The sequence below is a fragment of the Rhopilema esculentum genome, chromosome 15 (genome assembly GCF_057945365.1).
Source record: "Rhopilema esculentum isolate cy_ngs chromosome 15, ASM5794536v1, whole genome shotgun sequence".
Lineage (NCBI taxonomy): Eukaryota > Metazoa > Cnidaria > Scyphozoa > Rhizostomeae > Rhizostomatidae > Rhopilema > Rhopilema esculentum.
The window spans coordinates 5,756,506-5,776,461 of NC_142829.1; the positions used below are offsets into that span (position 1 = coordinate 5,756,506).

A 19,956-nucleotide genomic window follows, 5' to 3' on the forward strand; every position below is an offset into this window, starting at 1 on the left:
AACAAAGTTTGCAAATCTTTTCTATGTTCATATTATATTGTAAAACTGTGTTCAACCTTTTGCGCATATAAGATTATTCTAAAACTTTGCAAGACCTTTAAAATGTCATGTCAAATTCAAGCCAAAACTTTGGAACATTGCAGTTGCTCCGTAACGTCGAATTGTTCTCAAATATCAGGCACAGTCTTTCACAGGGACGTTAAGAGGGGGGGGGGGGGGTTAGGAGGGGGCAAAAAGTCCGGAGCCCGTGCACAAGCACTGTCCTCGCAAACATATCTAATCATGCACAATAATCCAAATCATACACACACGCGCGATTCCATAAATCCAAATACGTATTCTATATATACCTTAGTCCCTTCAAATTTAGCCTACCTTCAATTTTGGCTCCCTTTAATTTTTTCCCCTTAAATTTTCGCCCCCTTTTGTGCACAAGTTCGCTCCCTTTAATTTTCGCCCCCAAACCCTTTAAATTTCAAAGCTTTGACCTAATCAGTTTCCAAGCAATGAACGTTCATGCGGCATTGAACTACACTCGGGCCTCTGAAAAATCTTTTTTTGCTTGTGAACTTTTTGCTGAAAAATTGCTTTTGCGATTTTTTCTTGAATTATGGAGGCGCTTTAGAAGGTCGTGTACGAGACAAGAAGTATAGAAGATCGCCAATTCCTAAAGGTGGACTCGAAATACCGATTGTACTAATCGTTATTAAGGATAAGGCGCCAAGTTCTGTCTTCAATCGAATGAAAGAATATCTGCAAGACTACTATATTGACCCAGAGAAGATGATAGTATCTTCTGACCAAACTGAAGCCGAGGAGAGATTGGCCGCTTGTGTTTCGGACGAATATGGCCCTGAGGAGGAGAGCACTTTGGAAATGGAAGAACAAAATCACCCTACAGACATTGGAGAGGACAATATTATCGTTATCGAAGATTAATGGATTTTATTTTGAACTACAGTAAGGCCTCCTAAAAAGACATCAGTTTATCATCTTTGTCGAATACTTAAGGATTAAGACCTTCAGTATGGATATTTTTACAGAAAGTCACTAAATGAGAACTGTAACAATGAAAGCAATCAACGCAGGATGAAATTTTGACGCTCGTAAAGATGGTAACTTGAAGCCTAAAAACTAAGTTTCTATTATAGAAAATAGATTTTTTAAGTTCCCTTTAATTTTCGCTCCCTCTAATTTTCGCCCCATCAAATATTTCCATAATTCGCCCCCTTTCAATCTCGCCCCCTCCGGGGCCAAAATTAAAGGCAGGCGAAATTTGAAGGGACTAAGGTATCCATATTTTTCCCGCTAAGGAATATCATGCCAGCCACCCCCCCCCCCCCCCCCTTTGTTATACGAAATAAGCAAAGAGAACAGTGGGTGACGTTCATGATCTAAAACCTTCAGTGCAACTTTTTTTAGAAACACCAAAACAACTAACTCGCAACCAGAACCGACGAGATGGGGACAAAAGGGCTAACTGCCACGATCCCTCGAGGTTTTGGACAGAGGCGGTGTCAGCGACTAGTCTCTGGGGGAACAAAAAACTCTTTCTAGGCCACGCCCTTTTTACTATCAGAAAACGCCCTTTAGTCGACAGGAAATGCCAATTTCACCAATAAGGAAAGACCATGACCAACTTTTAATTATGTTAAGGCAGTTTCAAAATCATAGGATTACATCACAAAAATGCGTTGCCAAAATATTGCCCCTCCCCTTACATTTTATCATCCAATTAACGAAACACATAAATTGACCCTGCTGACAACTCCTATACCCCCCTCCCCCTATACACTTGTACAAACTACAACCAGGATTTGATGAAGATGCAATCTTTCTTATGGTATGAAAACCCAGTCCAACCTGTAACCGGGCGATCGCATCAAATTGTTCATCGATGAAGTTCAGTTAGAAATTATTTACAATATATATCCTCTTGCAACCAGCACCTTGTTTATTTTATGAAAAAAAGAAAAACATAAGGACAAAAGCAACGTATCTTTTACAGGTTCAAATGATTGTCCTACCAAAGAACCCTTGTTTTTGAAAATTCCAGTTTGACATAAATTTAGCGTTTTTCATCTGCCTTAAGAATCCTTGTTATGCTTTGAAGAACTCTTGAAAATTTTTGCTATGAAGATGCACCCAAGGCAGTGGCTGAAATTCCTTCTTCAGGTGGGGGGGGGGGGGGGCGCAATGCCCACAAAAACAAGCGACTTTGTCGACAAATGGCATAATTTACCGACAAAACCAACAATTTAGGAAAACCTGGGGAGGCGCTTGCCCCCCACATCCCCTTAATTTCCGCCACTAGCCCAAGGTTTCTTTTGTAAATTGGAAATCGCGGTAATTTGTACAGAATGAAATAAACTGTTTCTTATTGCAATTTATTTCTTTTCAGGGTTCTGACCAGTATTATCGTCCATTAGTTTTTTAACAAGTCATATGATCGATCTTTTCAGACTCATTTTTGAATACTGTTTATTTTAACACCTGCCCCAATTATTTGTCAGATAATTTGATCTGCATTTGTACTTATTCACCTGCGTTCTAGTAAATTTTAATATTATAATTATAACTATTCTCGCCGGTTAGGAAGTTAGTATTATAGCTGACCTTATTCCAGATCAATTTAGGCATTGATGAAAAGATAATAATTTAGTCAGTAAAATTGCTTACTTAAGCTTTTATCAACGTAGCTTTTGCTTTTATTCACAACAATTGAACTTTTAATCCCCATAAAATCTTGGATCAACCCTCAAGGGAGGGTAAACATCCATATTTTCTGGTAGGGAAAATGCCATTTTTTGGGGTGCCACTTATTAGGAAATAAAGTTTCGGATATCGTATTTTGTAAGTTCCAACAGGTTTAAAAGAGTTGATGCAAAGTATCAAATTGAAAATCTTTCATGAAATAAAGTGCAGTACACAATAGTAAAGGAAATTGATTATTTTGCATACTCTGACATTTATAACATGTATTTGATTTTAGATTCGATTCAAACACTTGAACCCTCCCCCCTCCAGATGAAATAGGGTGAATAACAAGTTTAGAGTCCATCTTAATCTGTCTGCACTCTACATTTTGTAGCAGTGCACTTATATTGGTGCAACAAAACGCATGAAACCAATATGTCAAGGCTTCCTTCATGTCTACTCGAAAGCACCTCCAAATTTTTACCCAACCCTGTTAGGAAAATCGATAAACTTGTACATAATTCTAATATCCACAAAAAGGCTTTCGTAATATAAAATGACTACGGTGGATATTTGTTAGCCAAATAATTTATTCCTTAGACCACCGACAATGCTATAGTCATGAAGAAAGAGAATGGTGTTGTGTCAGACAAATCGTTTGTGTTATCAGGTCACTGATTCCTTAAACCACCGACAATGCTATAGTCATTAAGAATCAGAATCGTGTTCTGTCAGACAAAACGTTTGTGTTATCAGGTCACTGATTCCTTAGACCACCGACAATGCTATAGTCATTAAGAATCAGAATCGTGTTCTGTCAGACAAAACGTTTGTGTTATCAGGTCACTGATTCCTTAGACCACCGACAATGCTATAGTCATGAAGAATCAGAATCGTGTTCTGTCAGACAAATTGTTTCTGTTATCACGTCACTGATTCCTTAGACCACCGACAATGCTATAGTCATTAAGAATCAGAATCGTGTTCTGTCAGACAAAACGTTTGTGTTATCAGGTCACTGATTCCTTAGACCACCGACAATGCTATAGTCATTAAGAATCAGAATCGTGTTCTGTCAGACAAAACGTTTGTGTTATCAGGTCACTGATTCCTTAGACCACCGACAATGCTATAGTCATGAAGAATCAGAATCGTGTTCTGTCAGACAAATTGTTTCTGTTATCACGTCACTGATTCCTTAGACCACCGACAATGCTATAGTCATTAAGAATCAGAATCGTGTTCTGTCAGACAAAACGTTTGTGTTATCAGGTCACTGATTCCTTAAACCACCGACAATGCTATAGTCATTAAGAATCAGAATCGTGTTCTGTCAGACAAATCGTTTGTGTTATCAGGTCCTTGATTCCTTAGACCACCGACAATGCTATAGTCATTAAGAATCAGAATCGTGTTCTGTCAGACAAATTGTTTCTGTTATCACGTCACTGATTCCTTAGCCCACCGACATGTTAGATTTTTTTCTGCATTGTAGAGAAATAAAAAAAAATTGCAAATCAACACACTGTGCATTTCGTGCAGTTTATGTTATTACTCAAATCTATACAGTTAATTCGAATATATAAGCAATAGTATTTGCCAATATTAGATTGAATAGCCAATGTGTTCAAATATTCTATAATCTTTCTTCCTGAAACATGTCATTCTGTTGAGATTTACAACGGATTTTCACGAAAGTCTCGTTTAGAAATCTTTCAAATATAAAAAAATTACGAGATTTGTTATAAATTTACAGTTGATTCCGTAAAGATTTGAAAATTGCAATCTGTGGGCCGTAGAAAGCCTGATGCTTAGAAGTGCTAACTACTTAGTACTAAATCAGTAAATTATTAATCATATATTATTGCAAAATTTGCCATTTTAATAAAAGTAGGCTTCTGTGTACATGGAACATTACAAAAGGTGTATTTATCCTATAGAAATTTTAAGTGATGATGTGACAAAAATATATTTTCAGAATTTTTTTAATTTGGGCCCTGAAAGAGCATCAGGAAAGACGTATAATTGAGCCAAAGCAGGTAAAGGTGTTACGAATTGGCTTAGGTATGGCCACATTAGCACAGGCTTTTTCCCGTCAAACCTCTGTAATTTGGGCTTTGTTCATAAATTTATGAACAGAGCCAAAATAACAGTAATCCGTATGCAAACTTCAAATCTTCCATTGACCATATGCCCAATTTTTGATATATGTAGCATATTTAGAAGTATTTTACGATGTTATTTCGTGTTATGTGGTCAAATTTCAAAAATTCTAAAAATAATTTGTTTGTGATGTCACACAAAAACTCTATACTTATGCTAAAATGCTTCAAAACTATTTTCGCTTTCTTCTTCATCATCAGAGTTATGACAACTTTCGATACTACTACTATCGCTTTCACTGTCACTCTCAACTTTTTCATTTGAATCCACTTCCATTCGTAGCTCATCATTTGTAAAAGAAGTGTCGTCCATCAAGTATTTTCGAAATTCTTTCCGCCCATACTCGATTTGCTTAGCACAGTTGTCAAGGCCTTGAAATGCTAACGAACGCAGTCCCAGGCTCTGTCTGCATGTTCTACATAAAGGCCTCCGCAATGTCAGCTAAGGGCAATAGAGAAAACAGCGTGAATCGGATAAAATAGAGTATGTATGAGATTTCTGTGTGTATGAAAGACATAACCTCTTCACAGAAACAACGTTACAATTAGGTAACATCTGAAAAATATAAATGACAAATACGTGGAAAAGAATTTCATATGCATTAAAGTGCATCACTACCTAGTGATACATTTGGGAAAAGCAGGTACACAGATAAGTTACACAACTGCATATTACTATAGTTGAAAAGCTACCAGTCCTTTACAAAAAGCACCGTAACTATCCATTTGTAGTGCATAAACCTTCAGAAATAGGTCCCTAAAAGTTGAGGGAAATGGTTAATTGAGTTGCAATAATAACACGGGTAATAATTATTGGCTAAAGAAATAGATCTGTACAGGCTAATTTCAATAAGAGGATGGAGTGAATTGGTAAAAAGAAAACAACAATACTCTGGTATTTTTAGATTACTAGAAAAATAAGATTTCATAAATTCAAATTACAAAAATCATTCATACTTCATCGGTTGAGGATTCCTGACAACTGCACAAGTTCATGCTTTCTAAAAAATAGAAAAAGTGTAGGTTTTCTGCCTTTGACAAAATGATGAAACTAGATAGACCTGGGATAAGAACTGTGGATAATCCTCGGCACATTTAGAAATACAATGGGCACAGACAGGATTTTTAAATTTGCAGACTAGCAGCGACCTATGACATCAATCTTATATTTATATGCCATAGTTAAATTTACCTTAAATAGCATTCTTGTCTTTAATTTGACCGAGAGCTTTGATTTCCTTTAATAATTTGTAATTAAAAGTGTGCTGGAGAAGGGCAATCATCCTTAAAAAAAATCACATATGAAATAGAAATTAATACGACCGAGAGATTTCGTCGAAACTTCACCGATATGATGATAAATCCTACCTTACCTTCACATGATGATATCTTCTTCTTAAGAAGTGGCACTATGACATCGACGTAGTAAACCAGGTAGTTTCTCATTTCTAATTTCAACAAAATCTCTTCCTCGGCAAGTCGCTCCAAGGTTAGACATCTTAGTAGTAGCGCTTGCTTGAACTCTTGAGTGACTACGAAGAAACAATTATGTCAGATAAAGGGTTTCTCATTAAAAGCTTCCAGTTTGAAACACAAATAACACATAACCTGTGTATTCAAGCACAAAAAACACTCACAAAACACTATTAAATGATCGCTAGGTAAAAAAAATTAACCAACGGAAAAATGGTTTGCAGGGATTTTAAGGATATTAAGATTAGGAACTGGCCATGTAATAATGACCTGCCTTTACTTTTCGAGTCATCTAAAAAATAACGACACCCCTGCAAATGACGTTATATCCAAAAGTGTATCAAACCATATCTGTAACCAGGACGGTAGCTAGTTCAGCAAAATGGTAAGAATAAAGATTAAAGTTTGATAAAAATAAAGATATTGAAAACTGGTTCCAGTTCGTGAATGGCTCATGCCCTGCAGAAAGTACAAGATTCGGACTAGCAAATCTACTATCAAAGAGCTAACCCGATTCGCTGTCATCATTATCAATAGATTTAGACCATGGGAATTCGCCACGGCTTAAATCTTCCAATTTGCACATGGGAAAAGATTTCTGCAACATAGCAATGGTTACATTATCGTTGTACTGTTTGATGACTTGCTTTAGTTCTTCTTTCTGACTAGCAACCTTCAGTCTTAACTGTCTTCGTTTTTTGCAATTGTCTACGTAGAAATACAGAAATAGTTAATAATCTACAATGGTTTGCATCCGTCAGTAAAAATTTCCTCGAAATTTTTTTGTAACAATTAGTCAGGAGCAAAATGACAAATAAGTGGCAGAAATCACATTTCTCATTAAATGAATATGCACCTTAAGGCAGCGCTGAATTACGTCACTATTTTCATTTCATTATAATAGCTAAGAGAAGTACAAAGTTAATTGTTCAGTTATGAAGGGTTGCCAAAACATTAAATGTCATACCAATCAAATAATTCGATTTGTCTGAATAAATGGCCCCAATGAATAACCTGGGTTATTTCAAATTACCGTCCTGCACCAGGTTTTAATGAAAGCTTGCTATTATCAAATGGGAACTAGTGACACGAATTTTGGCTAAAACTCAGTCTTCCAAATCCCTCGCCATTCATTATATTCCACATTATATAATCACCTGATAACCTGCCAAGATTGGCTGAAATGTGAAGATTTGAATAAAAAAGTGCTTCAATCCTACGCTGTTGTACTGTCAGTAACATGGACTTCAATGCATCAAGTTCGGATTCTGGTGAAACGATGGTATCTTCAGAGAGTTGGGTATTCAACTCGGAATATCGTGTTATAAGCCCCTCGATGGGTTTTGCAAGAGCTCGGAGTTTTATTCTTTCAAGTGAAAAAGGAACAATGTCTTGGATATTCACTGAACAACCAATGTTGACTGGAATCCTCTTTGTGCTTTTGAGTTTCATGGCTATCAGCAAAAACTCCTGGCAACGCGAAAGATTTATAGCGGCAGGCAAATTCTGGGACGCTGATTGGAAAAAAAGACCAGAAAACACATGAGTATAGCAATAAGAAAAAGAGAGCAAAAACAGTAGTTTTATGGCTGCATTATTATCTATATTCGAGTAAGGCATTCTTTTTTGGGGGAGTTCTTACCTTGAGCATGTTCTGTTGCAGATTTTTTCCAAGCAGACAGACTCTCTTTCGTCAGGACAAAGTTAGTGCTGGCGAGCATTCTTTCTTTTTCAATTTGAAACTTAGTAGATTTTGATCGCACCTGAGGGTTTACAAATTGTTGCTGTTATCGTATAGAATGTAACTTCTAAACCATAGGTGATTAGACCTTTCAATCTAAGATATAATAACTAGTTACAATCCAAAAATTGAAGAGAAATAAAATCATTCGTCAGGATAGGAATCAAATAAAACGTACGTTGCACTTGTAACATAAGTAACATAAGCTAACCGAGCATGTGACAGATGAAAACATTCATCGATTTTTTGCTCATGATCAAAGACAATTAATCATAAAGCGTCCTCCTTTGTCTCCTAAACCAACAGTCACCATAACAACAGGCGAATGGTAAGTTTGCCTAGTAGTTTACCATGGAGGTTATAGCATGCTAGCTGGAAGTTAGTAAAGCTGTCAGTTGTCATCACTTATTATCAGTGTACTTTTTACTAGTTTTCAGCAAAGGCTTCCGTGCAGCTAACTGACTTGCATAAAGCTTACTTCATAATAGTAAACAGAAAGAGCTACCTGACAAAATCTTTTGCAAAGGAATTTGGCCATATCTTCTATCTTTCTCTTATTCCAAGACATAGCAAATTCAGTGATTGCCTCTTCACGATCTAACAACAAAAATGTAGTAATTGTTTTCAAGATATTGCTACTTTATTTTTTTATCAATTTTGATTCAATATTTTTCAATCAACAAGCTCAAAACTATCTCCCTAAGAGCCAATGTTCTCAAATTCAGATCCTCGAAAAATCTTTGGAAAATATCAAAGGAACAGAAGGGTCAAATGATTCAAATTTGCGTAATTTACGCATAATTTGCGTAATTTCAAAAATGCAGAGAACAATATCTGATTTAGGAACAGTGACTGTCCTACAGACAACTTCCTACATACGCTCTGGGCTCATGTGTTTAGTTGTTACGCCAGTTCTTGAAAGATAACTGAAGACCTGCTCATCTTCTTCACCAATAGTGTATCCACTACCTCGCTTCCAAAGACCACCATAAAGTACCTACAATAAAAGGATTTAATACTCATGTAAATCTAGAGAAAACATTTGAGGGCAGAGTGCCTTAAAATGCCATTCGCTAAGTTGAAGCATTGGAATTAACTACAAATCTTGCCTGAAGACTGAAGTTTATGCCATGATGCATGACGACATGTTTGGAAATACACAAGAATATTATAAAAGCAATATTCAATATCAAGGCAATAGAGCAGCAAATTCTAATTGACCATGACAGTTCAAATACTTCGATTTACAGTAAATTTAAATTATCATCGCAGGTTCCAGTATATATTCCTTGACATTTTAAGTTCAAAGTAACTGTGATGGACTACCACTTCTCACATTTCAGACCAAACCTGTTGGAACCTTTCCGGCTGTTCTACAAGTTTTGATATGCGAGATAAAACAAAGTAATGAATAAAGTAGTGGAAAGTTGACAACTAACTTCACATGCGGGTGGATGGCCTTTGACATGCAACATTCCAATAGCAGGTGTTTGGTGTGTGTACAGCTGAATGTCAATTTTTCCTAACCATTTCCAATATCGGCAAGCAACATCACTAAAATAAAACCGTGCATCATATTTGAAGTTTTTCTGCAAATAATAGGCATAGCCGAAGATTTCGCCACGAAACATGTTGACAGCTTTCTGTGCTATGCAATGCCTGCAGCTTACAAGTTCTAAACCTGTCTCATCGCGAGTGCCTCCATTCTGTTGCTTATTTCTGGCAGCAAGCCATCTCGATGAGCCACATAAACTGCTTTCGTTGTCCTATAACAAATCACTCAAATCGGTTACTTAAGTTAGCCATTAGCTAAATTCTTTCATTACCTACATTTAATGGTTATCCGATAAAAAAGCAAAAACACTTTGAGCTCTGGATTACTTGTGAAACTGACTTGTCGGTCATAATCACTAGCGAAGCAGTTATTTGGAGGCATCTTACTTCATTCAAAATAAATCTTGTAAAAGTACTCAATGAGAATAATTGTCTTAAACTTGAGCAAGAAAATGACATCTTAGAGCTCTCTTGCTTCGATTAAACAAATAGCAATCCTCTTTCCTTTCTTGATATTGCATGGCAACCAATCAATATTTCGAAATGAATTTCAATAGCTAAAATTTTTCAAAAATAAGATGGTACAAATTAGAGGATTCCCTTCAAGTTTAGCGTCTAATCTTGATTGGTTGCGAAGCACGATCCCTAGGAAAACCAGCATTATATGTAATCTTTACTTTTTAACTTAGTAGCTGATAGGGTTTCTGTGTAAAAATATGATAAATGAAATGCGAAAGGAATCGCCAAATCCGGAGTCTCCTTCAACTGGAACCAATCAGATTGCAAGAAATGAATTTTTTTAGCATTTTGAGCACATTTCCAGTGTTGAAAAATTGAACGAAAAACTGAAGACATAGAGGTTGTCAAGGCTCCATAATGAAGTTATGAATTTTGACTAAAAATCCCATCTGCTTTTGAAGTGATGCAATGCTATTAACAATGCTTTATTTTAGTATTATCACCATTTTAAGTTCAAAAAGACCACTGCAGCTCTGACCAGGGGCGGCGCCATCCCCAAAAAAATGGGGTGGACAATGGGTTTCCAGGGTTTTCCAGCTATATGACATATTAGAAGCAAAGTTTACATATTCATTAATTTAGAACACTGCAAACCTTATTCTTTGAAGATCTGGGGTTTTGGTAGATGGAATCTATTACACTGCTGACGTCTTCATTTTTGCAAAAGAATTTGTCTTTGTAATATGATTCCCTCATTTTCCTATAAACGAATTACTTCAATTAGGGTAGAAATACCAGAACTAATTCTCACCCTTCAAATATAAAAAGTCCATATAATCAAACGCTTAAACTGTTAATTGTGACGGTGTCTCTATGATTGTCTAAATATAAGAACTGCTGGGGAAAGTTTGGTCTAGGATGATGTTGGGCCTAATTTTGTAATGAATAAGAATTCTCCATCTTGCAGATGACATTTTGCTTTGCAAGGTCATAGGACATGAGTCCTAGGGGCGCCAGAGAAGGAGGGCTCAAGGTTAGCTCCTTATTCTTGCCTTCCAAACTGTATACTAATAATGTCATCATGTTTCGATATTAGTGAAATTAAATGGTTTGTTTAATTAGCTTGTTGTATAGAATACTATTAAAATTATTTAATTATTATGGCTCTTTGATTTTGCTCTTAATCATCAAACAAAAACAGCCAAAATAATCCTCACCTTCCGCCACTTTTATAGCGATATGTCTTCATGTTGCCATCAAATATAGCCGCATGTTGCGAAATGTGACATGGTGGACATTGGAAAGAATCAAATTCCTTTATCCTGCAAAGCTCATATTGCAAGTACTTGAACTCTTTGAAAGCTTTGGAGAATGCATCTTTTTGAATTCGAGAGATCTGTTGGGAAAACATTTGTGATTCCAGACAATAAATTATACCACATGTTTGGATATAAAATGTCATAAGAAAGTGATTTTCCATAACCTTGCTCGATCAAAAATAGCGTCCAATTCTCTTTAAAAAATATCAATCTGCCGGATTTTTTCAATACCAGAACAAAGCATAAACTAATCACTATTGCTTTATATGTTCTAAAATTCAACTGTCACACTACCAGAGAATTTACTGTTGGTCAAGTCCTCAACCTTTTATTGTAGCTATAAATGGTCATATCAACAACTTCTCATTTTGGCTCATATAAAGAACATGAATCAAATAGCAAGCTCTTTGTTTATACTGTATTGAATGTTCAAGATGAACTTGATCATTCAATCTCACATTGAACAAAACCCTCACATTTTCACTTAATGATTGTATAAAAAAGAGTTGTTTGTTCTAGCTTGTTTTGGTGAATTAAATTGCTGAAGACTGTGTGCTGGGAATCTTTGATAATAGACCAACAGAAAGTAAAGTGCTGAAAAAACCACTTCACTTGTTGAAGATGGTTGTACTTTGAAAGCTTATCTTTTGCTTTTTGTTACTGAACGAAAATTATATATAACAAGGAAACAATGTTCTGTTGAAAGAGAGTAGAGAAATATTGTATGGGGCATACGATAAGGCTGTGGCACAAGTTAATAGGAATAATTGAATATTGTTGATTTACCCTGTTATTATCCTTTGAAATGTCACTCAAGCTGTTCAGAAACCCATATTCAGAGGAGCCAGGCATCCGCAAACGAAAGGAATCCCAAGATATAAACATGTCTTCATCAAACAAAAAAGTAACAGTATCAACTGTTCCAGGCCAATAGCGAGATGCAATGATGTATGGCACATCACTGAAAATGTCCACTTCAAAATTACAATTGTTGCACCGTAACAAAAACTTGAACAAATCAAAACGACCTGGCAAGAGAAAATTTTCTCTTCAAAAACATTATCATTCAAAGGGACTCAAAAAAGTAATGATCAATGTGGAAAAAATGTAATGTGCTACTATTAATGATTTTTGAACTTGTGTTCAGTTATGTGGAGCAACTGGTGAGCTAACAGCAGCTTCCATAGACTGGAAAATGTCATTGCCAATAAATCAAGTGTATGAACAGATAAAGAAACATACCTTGGTGATTGACCACAATACATGGTTGTTGGCTTGAATATCTCTCCCAACTTGTTTTGCACTTACAGCAAGGACATTCTGATGGCCAATTCATGATGGGATGGCGAACTGTCAAGGTTAAAATAGTCTTGTGAAGCTGTACATCTAAAATTTATTTGAATAAAGATGCATGTTCATGTATGATATACTTTACATGTGTTAAGCACATGTAATCATTCCTCCTTAGGCCGGACTTGCATCATTCTGGTTTTGCACTCTACAAACTGAAATTTTGGATGGGCAATCCCCTAAGTAATTGCAATATCAACTTACCAACATTAATTATATCACCAGCTGAATTGATGCCCTGGCATGGGGTGAGTTTTTTAAGACGTTTTTCAGTGTAGAAGAGTCTGTCATGAAGTGGTGCAGCTGAATGGATTACATCATCACAAACAAAACATAAATGTTTTCTGCCTTTACACTGCTTACAAATTATTGATGCTTCTCTTTCATTGCAATAATGACAAACAGCTCCTTTCTCAATATACTGTGAATGGATCAAGCTCTCTACCAATTCTTGTCTGACATTTTCCCATTTTGTTAAGGCTGCATCATTCCTCTCAAACCAAGTTTGTCTTTGACTTCTATTCTCCTTTGATGAACCCTCAAGTTCACTAATCAGAAGATCACAACTTTCGAGAATTGCATCAATTTCTGTTGACAAAAAAATCATTTCAATCAGAAAAATTGATACCCATACACTTCTTTGTACTTAATAGAAGCTATGCCATAAAGTACATGTCTTTATCATGAAAAAATTACTAGTATTTCATATGGCTTAAAAATTGTAATCACAATGTAAACAATTTTTGTCATGCTTATATGCAGAAGGCTTGCAGTGTTCCAGATAATTCATCTAGCAGTTTTGGAATTGATATACACACAAACAAAACAACCGCTATTGTGTAGACAGAAGGAGTTTGTTTTCTCTCTTGGACTCCATTGGTAATTTTCTATAGGCATGCAGCACTGTTTGGCCAACTTTGCCAGTCATGTGCTTGCGTTTCTCTGACATCCACAACTGGGTATATATTTTCCATTGTGTTCTTTCTGACCCTTATTCTGATGTTTTATACTCTGAGGGAGGAGTGTCAGATAAAAAGCTTGAAGTATTATGTTGTGAATTGTCTGCTTTTTTCAAAGCCATTTACACTTATATCTAACAGAAAACTTTTTAAAAAAAGAGAGACAAATTTACCAATATTTGTATTTGGAGCTACTTGAGCAGCAACCTCAGTTTCAGGATCTCTAGCATCCAAGTCATCATGGGAACCACTTTCAGGCCATGCTAGGAATAATTTTGCTTGTCAAATCGAGGCAATAGCGTTGTACTTATAGAATAACAAAGTATTGGTTTTGACAGTAAAAAAATCTGTAATCTAGCCCATTTTAAATTTTAAATAATCTTTAAAAACAGCATTAGTTTATCTATCTATTCTAGAAGTACATATCTAGATATGTCAATACTAAAGTCTACTGACTCAGATGAAGTCTACTGTTCTATGATAATGACTCAATATGTATCTTGTAACATTGGTATAATCCTGGTGATTTCACAAGAAATCTAGCAACTCAATAAAAAACCTTCCAGAAAGAAATATATTAATACTAGTAGAATAATGAGTTAAAAACTGCATATACTGCACCTGTGACATTTTCAGATAAGTTACAAAGATCCTTTGTCACTCCATGGTTTATTTTCTTTTTCTTCACATTCTGTCTTTTAGCACTTTTTCCAGACTTGTAGCCATATGAACTTATACGAAATATTTCCTTTTTTGGAATCTTCTTCTTAGCATTTGGAACTTTGAGAGACTTGGTTAGTTTATCAATATCCTTAAGCAAGTCATCAACTGTTTGGACACCTCCATTCGCATTTCTCTTCTTTGTCTTTCCTAACATGATATATATCTATACTAAATTTCGAATATTGCTATCAGCAAGATTCATCGAAAACAACTAATGTTTTACAGGCAAGAAAATAATAGGGGGCAATGTCCCCAAAAAGTTTGAAAAATCTAATTATAGTTTGAAAACTAAACAGTTTACTTGGATTTTTACTTGGATAAAAAGACAAAACCTGTGAATTTTATATTTTAGGAATTTATGGATTTTAAATGTAAAACATTTAAACCTTATTAAAATTCACAGGGTGGAGCAGAACCATCCACTAATTGTATTTTCTGTAAAGCCCTGTATCCACTGGATCTTGCACCATTACACTGTTTTTTTCTTTATGACAAGAGATTAGTTGAATCAATTTTTTTGAACAGGCAAGGGGATTTTCAGATAAGAAACTTGAAAATTTCAAATTACTATTGAGCCTACAGTTTTAAAAATACAATACCTTTTGTTGATCAAAAAAATTTAAGTGGGAGTTTTTGAAGAAAATTCAATAAAAACTTTAGAATCTTTCAGTAATAAAACCTTTCAGTATCTTACAGCTTGTTTTAAAAAACCAGTGTATGCTATGCTCCCCCAGTTGTTTGCAAATTTCCTTAACTCCTTATCATAAATTTCTATAATAAAGCTACTGAGAAGCTAGAAAGCATTTCAGAAGTTGCAGCAGAAGTACTTGGGCAAAAAAAGCGTTTCATCTTACAAATCAGGCATAGGCACTTGCTCTTAAATATCACAAAATAGATATTTTGAATAAAATTGATCTACAGCGAATAGCTTTAAAAAGGGCAAAGCAAAAAACAAGAATGCTGTTAATTGACTTGAAAGGATGTTGCTCTTTATCATTAAATATCTCCAATATATCCAATATCCAATACTGGTTAACCCAGAGTACCAGAGCTGCAATTTTTGATTATGCTTAGATGTTGCTTTACTTCTTGCTACAAGTTTAAATGTTCATGTTACATTAATGGACTTTCTTTAGTGTTTTTATGGCCCTAGAGGCACTGAACAAGATTTTAGGAAGAACTTCTGACACACTTAATCTCTATTGTTCATAGAGAAAAGGAATTTAGCCTGTTAGTAAACAATGCTGACTTTCCATTTTGCCCACCCAAATTGCTGAGCTCTGGAAAACACGGAGATGATTAGCAATTAACCCCTTTTCACTGGGGCTACAGAATACCCAAAGTCAAATCATTCTTTGTTTTAAACAACATTACATTAGCCTAACAGCAAACAACCACTTCACAAATGAACTGCAGCCTGCTCCAATTTCCAAGCAGAAATCTGATCATCTTTGTCAAACTTGAAAAAGGGTTCTCAATTTTCAGATATTAACAAAGATGATGAGTTTAATGTCAGATTTCAGTGTATCTAGGGCCTCTGTTTAAGGCTTATTATCATGAGTAAAATGTTGGTAATTACAAAGAAACTGGAAATCTGGATTTAGGGCTACTTCCAAACATGGTAGGTACAGTATACTTACAGGTCGAAAGAAAAATTCCTCAGGTAAAGTTAGAATTTTGATCCTTTCACAATCCCCCAAAATAAGCCACTTGTTGCCATCCCTGGTGTTTTATGATGTGGTCGTGCTGTCTTAATGGGGGCTTGGGCTATAAGAATTTGTTTTCTCAAAATTTTTGCTTATTGTAAAGACTTTCAAACTGATTTCGCCTAATCATCTGGGTTTAACTGTTTGATCTACATCTAAATTCCTAATTTCTCATTTCACTGTAGACGCAAGAGGTCCAGCCTAGCCATTTTCAGAGTTTCCAGTCAACCCCCCCCCCCCCCCCCCCATCAATTTTCAGAAATAGATATCAAGTGTCTATTTGCTAATAGCAGACCTGCCCCTTTTGCCTTTATATTCCTGCCTCCCCTACTTTTGAAATGCTTCCATCGACTTTATTACGGCAATCCTAATGTTTTCTTGGATTGCAAACTCAGCAGAGGGGCCTAAAGACAAGCAAAATCCGCTTTATTCTTTATTGCAAAGGCAAATTTTGTATTTTTGTATAATTGTATTTTGTTTCTACCTAGCACCCGAAGGTAGTTTTTAGGACAATGAGAAGCTTATGTTTATCGAACAATGTCCTGGTTCTTCCTCGCGATGTGACCACATTCGTGATTAGGCCTAGCGCCTGGAATTACAAATCGCCAGTGGACGGCTTCAAAAAATGATTAACCATTTAACTGAACAGCTTACCCTGTTCAAAATCTTTGTTGGTGCAACTTTGTGGACATGAATTGTTTGTTTCTCCAGTTTGTTCAGCGTTAATCATTATGATCGCACATTTGAGGTTTAAATGGCGACCCTGTTTTCAAAAGATTTGGCGCATTTTATTTCCCGCCTTTCCAGCATTATCAATATAATGCACAACAGGAGGCTATTGTCACTCTTTACTATCGACTACAAATTACACCACATGTATTTTTCACGCTATTATGTAGAATTACAATGTGTGTAATTTCTACGTACGAGGTCAAGTTGGAAATGCTGTAGTCTCGTGAAAATACTCGAAACTTGGAGAGTCAGGTCAAAGTTCTTTGATAACACATTATTGACATGCAGTCTTTATCTGATTTTGGTGGAATCATTCTAGATGATATTAGAAAATGACCCGGTGAAATTCCTGTCTCTTTATTAACATTATCCAATAGAAAATCTCTTAAACTGCGAAATGAAATATAGAAAGTCTAGTAAAGGTACGATAAAGCTGTTAGAACTTAACCTAGAAATGTCTAAATAACTGATTGACATTTCTATTAGGTTCTATTGCGCCTGACTCGGCTAGGATTTTTTTTAATGGTTTCCTGTATATAGACAACATTAACAAGAGTCTATTTTGATTGAAAATGTCCAGTGCTTTTGCAATTAAACAGTCTTGATCAATATGTGTTGCGACTTCTAACTTTAGGTTATAGGTTTCCAACTCTATACTTCTAGAGCCCCATCAAAAAAGGTTTGTAAAGCGATGACTCCCTTAAACACAGTATATCGCAAGAGAGTATACAAAAAATTCAATTTTCTTGTAAGTTTGAAATTCTTAAGCAAAGCCAAAATACACTCATTGCTTAAGAATATTTGTTTGATTTGCCCTCTTTTAATGATGTCTCTTGTACAGTACTGTAAGAATTATCAAAGAGTTTTATAATAAGCTATCCGTTATAAACGAAGTCACCAAAAATCTCCGGCGATGTTTTTAAAATACTTTGATAATTCTAAAAACCCAATTAATGTTTAAATTACCCAACAGAACAAATGAAAGAAACTTAATGTCGATGGCAGGCCCGAAAACTTAGCAGAAACACTCGCTTCGCTACCGTGTCGTTTCCGCAAACTCAAAATTGCAGTACCGTTAGAGCGTCTCCTTGAAATTAATGGCAGTAAATACTTCTTCAGCATTTGGAATATATTCTTTTTTTTACGTTACTTTTCTTGTTCTGTCGTTTCCGCGACCTGCCAATCACGGGAATGATAGCTCGTTTCCCGAAATGATGCGATTTCCACAGTCAGCCTGTTTTCAATTACCATCGGACTTTTCCACTTTATTCAAGGCAATAGTTGTATCACGCAGAAGTCGAACATTCAGTAAGTCAATTCATTCCCTTACCATAGAACACACTTTGCCAATCCTTATAAAGGACTTGAAGAAGAGAGCGAGCAGTAGAAACATTGGTGATATGGTGTTGTCTGATTTCTTAAGAAATCAATGACCCTTTTCATAATTCTTGTAAGTTTTTTGATAAATTTTTTGGACGGACATTCCTTGCTGTTTCATAGGAGTTAACCCCTATTGACGTTTGTTGGTTATCCCCTAAAGCAAGTAGTTTATAACGCAAGCAACTATGATAAACTTTTGCTTCGTTTGAATTTCGCTTTCGTTTTCCAAACGCGTTCGTTATCCGAAAATTTGTTGACCGTATAGCTAATGTACAAGTATTCAGTCACATCTCATTGTATGATTCTCCCTTGATACCAAAGGCACAAAAGTATTCTGCACCTGCCAGCAGATGAAACAAAATATCAAAAATGCGTGAGGTCTCCAGTTGACTGAATTATGCTTTTGATCGAAGTTCTTTTACACAAGAAGGCCGATTGGCGGGCGTGGGGGCATCACACCCCCCAGTGCCTGCAGACTTCAGGAAAGTTGATAATGCAGAGGGGAACCTTAGCATCAAATAGGAAGTTTGACCAAATTTCTACCTATACTTCATTCATTTTATTGGTCATGGTTGGTCATAGCCAACTTTTTTGGTTTGTAATACATTCTTTTTTTCATAAGAACACGAGCCTCGAATTGGTCAAAAGTTAAAAACAAATTAGGAACAAGCTGAGGCTAAGGTACTGCAAAACGCAATTTTGAACAACGTTTTATCTAAAAAACGAGGACTTTTAGCCATATGTGGGTTCTTTTTCGGTGAATATTCAAACTTGTGGGCAAATGAAGGCTGTCTATCTCACTTTGTGGCAAATAAGGCCTGAACACCTCCCTTGAGCGAAAACGCTAGCAATCGCACTGCTTACACCCTATTAATTTAAGAACAAAGAACCATTTACCCTCATATTGTCTTTTCATTTTGCCCCAGAGGCTCTGAAGCCTCTCGGCGGCCTTCCAGCCATATTTTCCCTTCAATTCAAGATTTTATAGATTAGAGGAAATTTTTTATGCTGAAATTATTGTTCATGAGGAGCTCAAAAGAAACCGCAGTTCATTTTCGCACATTTCCTGAAAATTGGCTTTTCGCAAAAATATGCTCATAGATTCACCCAAAAACGCGAACTCCAGGACTATTAGTTTCCGCAAACTTAATTTCCTTATACTTTCATGCCATCATTTGCTCTTACTTGTTATCATTAAGTGTGTATATGATATGATCATCTATTTCATTGTTAATGAATTTTCTTTGGAGAAATGATCGGTTAAAAAAGTAAAGTTGGTCACTTTTTTCTGAACGCCCCCCTCCCCTTTGTCTAGGTACATCACTGCTTCTATCCTTAGATATTGCTTTGCAAATAAGCGATTTTTATAATGCTTCTTAGGCGAAGATATTTAAATTTGTATCAATTTAGAACTCCCCGTTAACAAACGCTTTCTCACTTCTTTTTAGTTCGATATCTCTTGCCTGATAATCGCATCAAGCTTGAAATTGTGAGTTGCAACTTAGAACCATTCTATTCTATACATCAAAGCGTATACAACTCCGCGTATGCAGTGTCGAGTACAATATGACCTATCGGATTATAGCAACCTTCATTCTTTGAATTTCGAGTTACATATTTCAAATATTGACATTTTTCAAAGTAGTTTTGTTCTTCGTTTGTTAGCATCTATATGTTCTTCTGGCCTACAAAATCCTTATC

General features: G+C 35.8%; 1 protein-coding gene across 3 annotated transcripts; it reads right to left on the minus strand.

Annotated features, from left to right (window-relative positions):
* Nucleotides 1–1,496: 1,496 nt before the first annotated feature.
* Nucleotides 1,497–17,078, minus strand: LOC135683533 (uncharacterized). Of its 3 annotated transcripts, none has more exons than XM_065198815.2 (17): nt 16,798–17,078; nt 14,336–14,584; nt 13,888–13,977; nt 13,119–13,343; nt 12,648–12,755; nt 12,192–12,433; nt 11,304–11,482; nt 10,741–10,846; nt 9,513–9,839; nt 8,953–9,070; nt 8,579–8,670; nt 7,975–8,095; nt 7,490–7,846; nt 6,843–7,040; nt 6,233–6,391; nt 5,817–5,860; nt 1,501–5,301 (listed from the first exon to the last, which is right to left on the minus strand). In XM_065198815.2, exons 1-17 carry the CDS (start codon nt 16,871–16,873, stop codon nt 5,017–5,019), a joined length of 2,976 nt encoding a protein of 991 aa, XP_065054887.2. In that variant the 5' UTR covers nt 16,874–17,078; the 3' UTR covers nt 1,501–5,016. The 3 variants fall into 3 exon arrangements, with proteins under 3 accessions (XP_065054888.2, XP_065054887.2, XP_065054886.2); XM_065198814.2 differs by having other exon boundaries at nt 1,504–5,301; nt 12,960–13,343; XM_065198816.2 differs by lacking the exons at nt 8,579–8,670; nt 8,953–9,070; nt 9,513–9,839 and having other exon boundaries at nt 1,497–5,301; nt 12,960–13,343.
* Between the last annotated feature and the right edge of the window lie 2,878 nt (nt 17,079–19,956).

Excerpts from the sequence above, each read along its gene's own strand:
- LOC135683533 (XM_065198814.2), bottom strand. The coding sequence starts at position 16,873 with ATGATTAACGCTGAACAAACTGGAGAAACAAACAATTCATGTCCACAA. Across the intron at positions 12,434-12,647 it reads TATTGTGGTCAATCACCAAG|GTCGTTTTGATTTGTTCAAG; the intron begins GTATGTTTCTTT and ends TTCTCTTGCCAG. Across the intron at positions 8,671-8,952 it reads TAAACACATGAGCCCAGAGC|ATCGTGAAGAGGCAATCACT; the intron begins GTATGTAGGAAG and ends TTTTGTTGTTAG.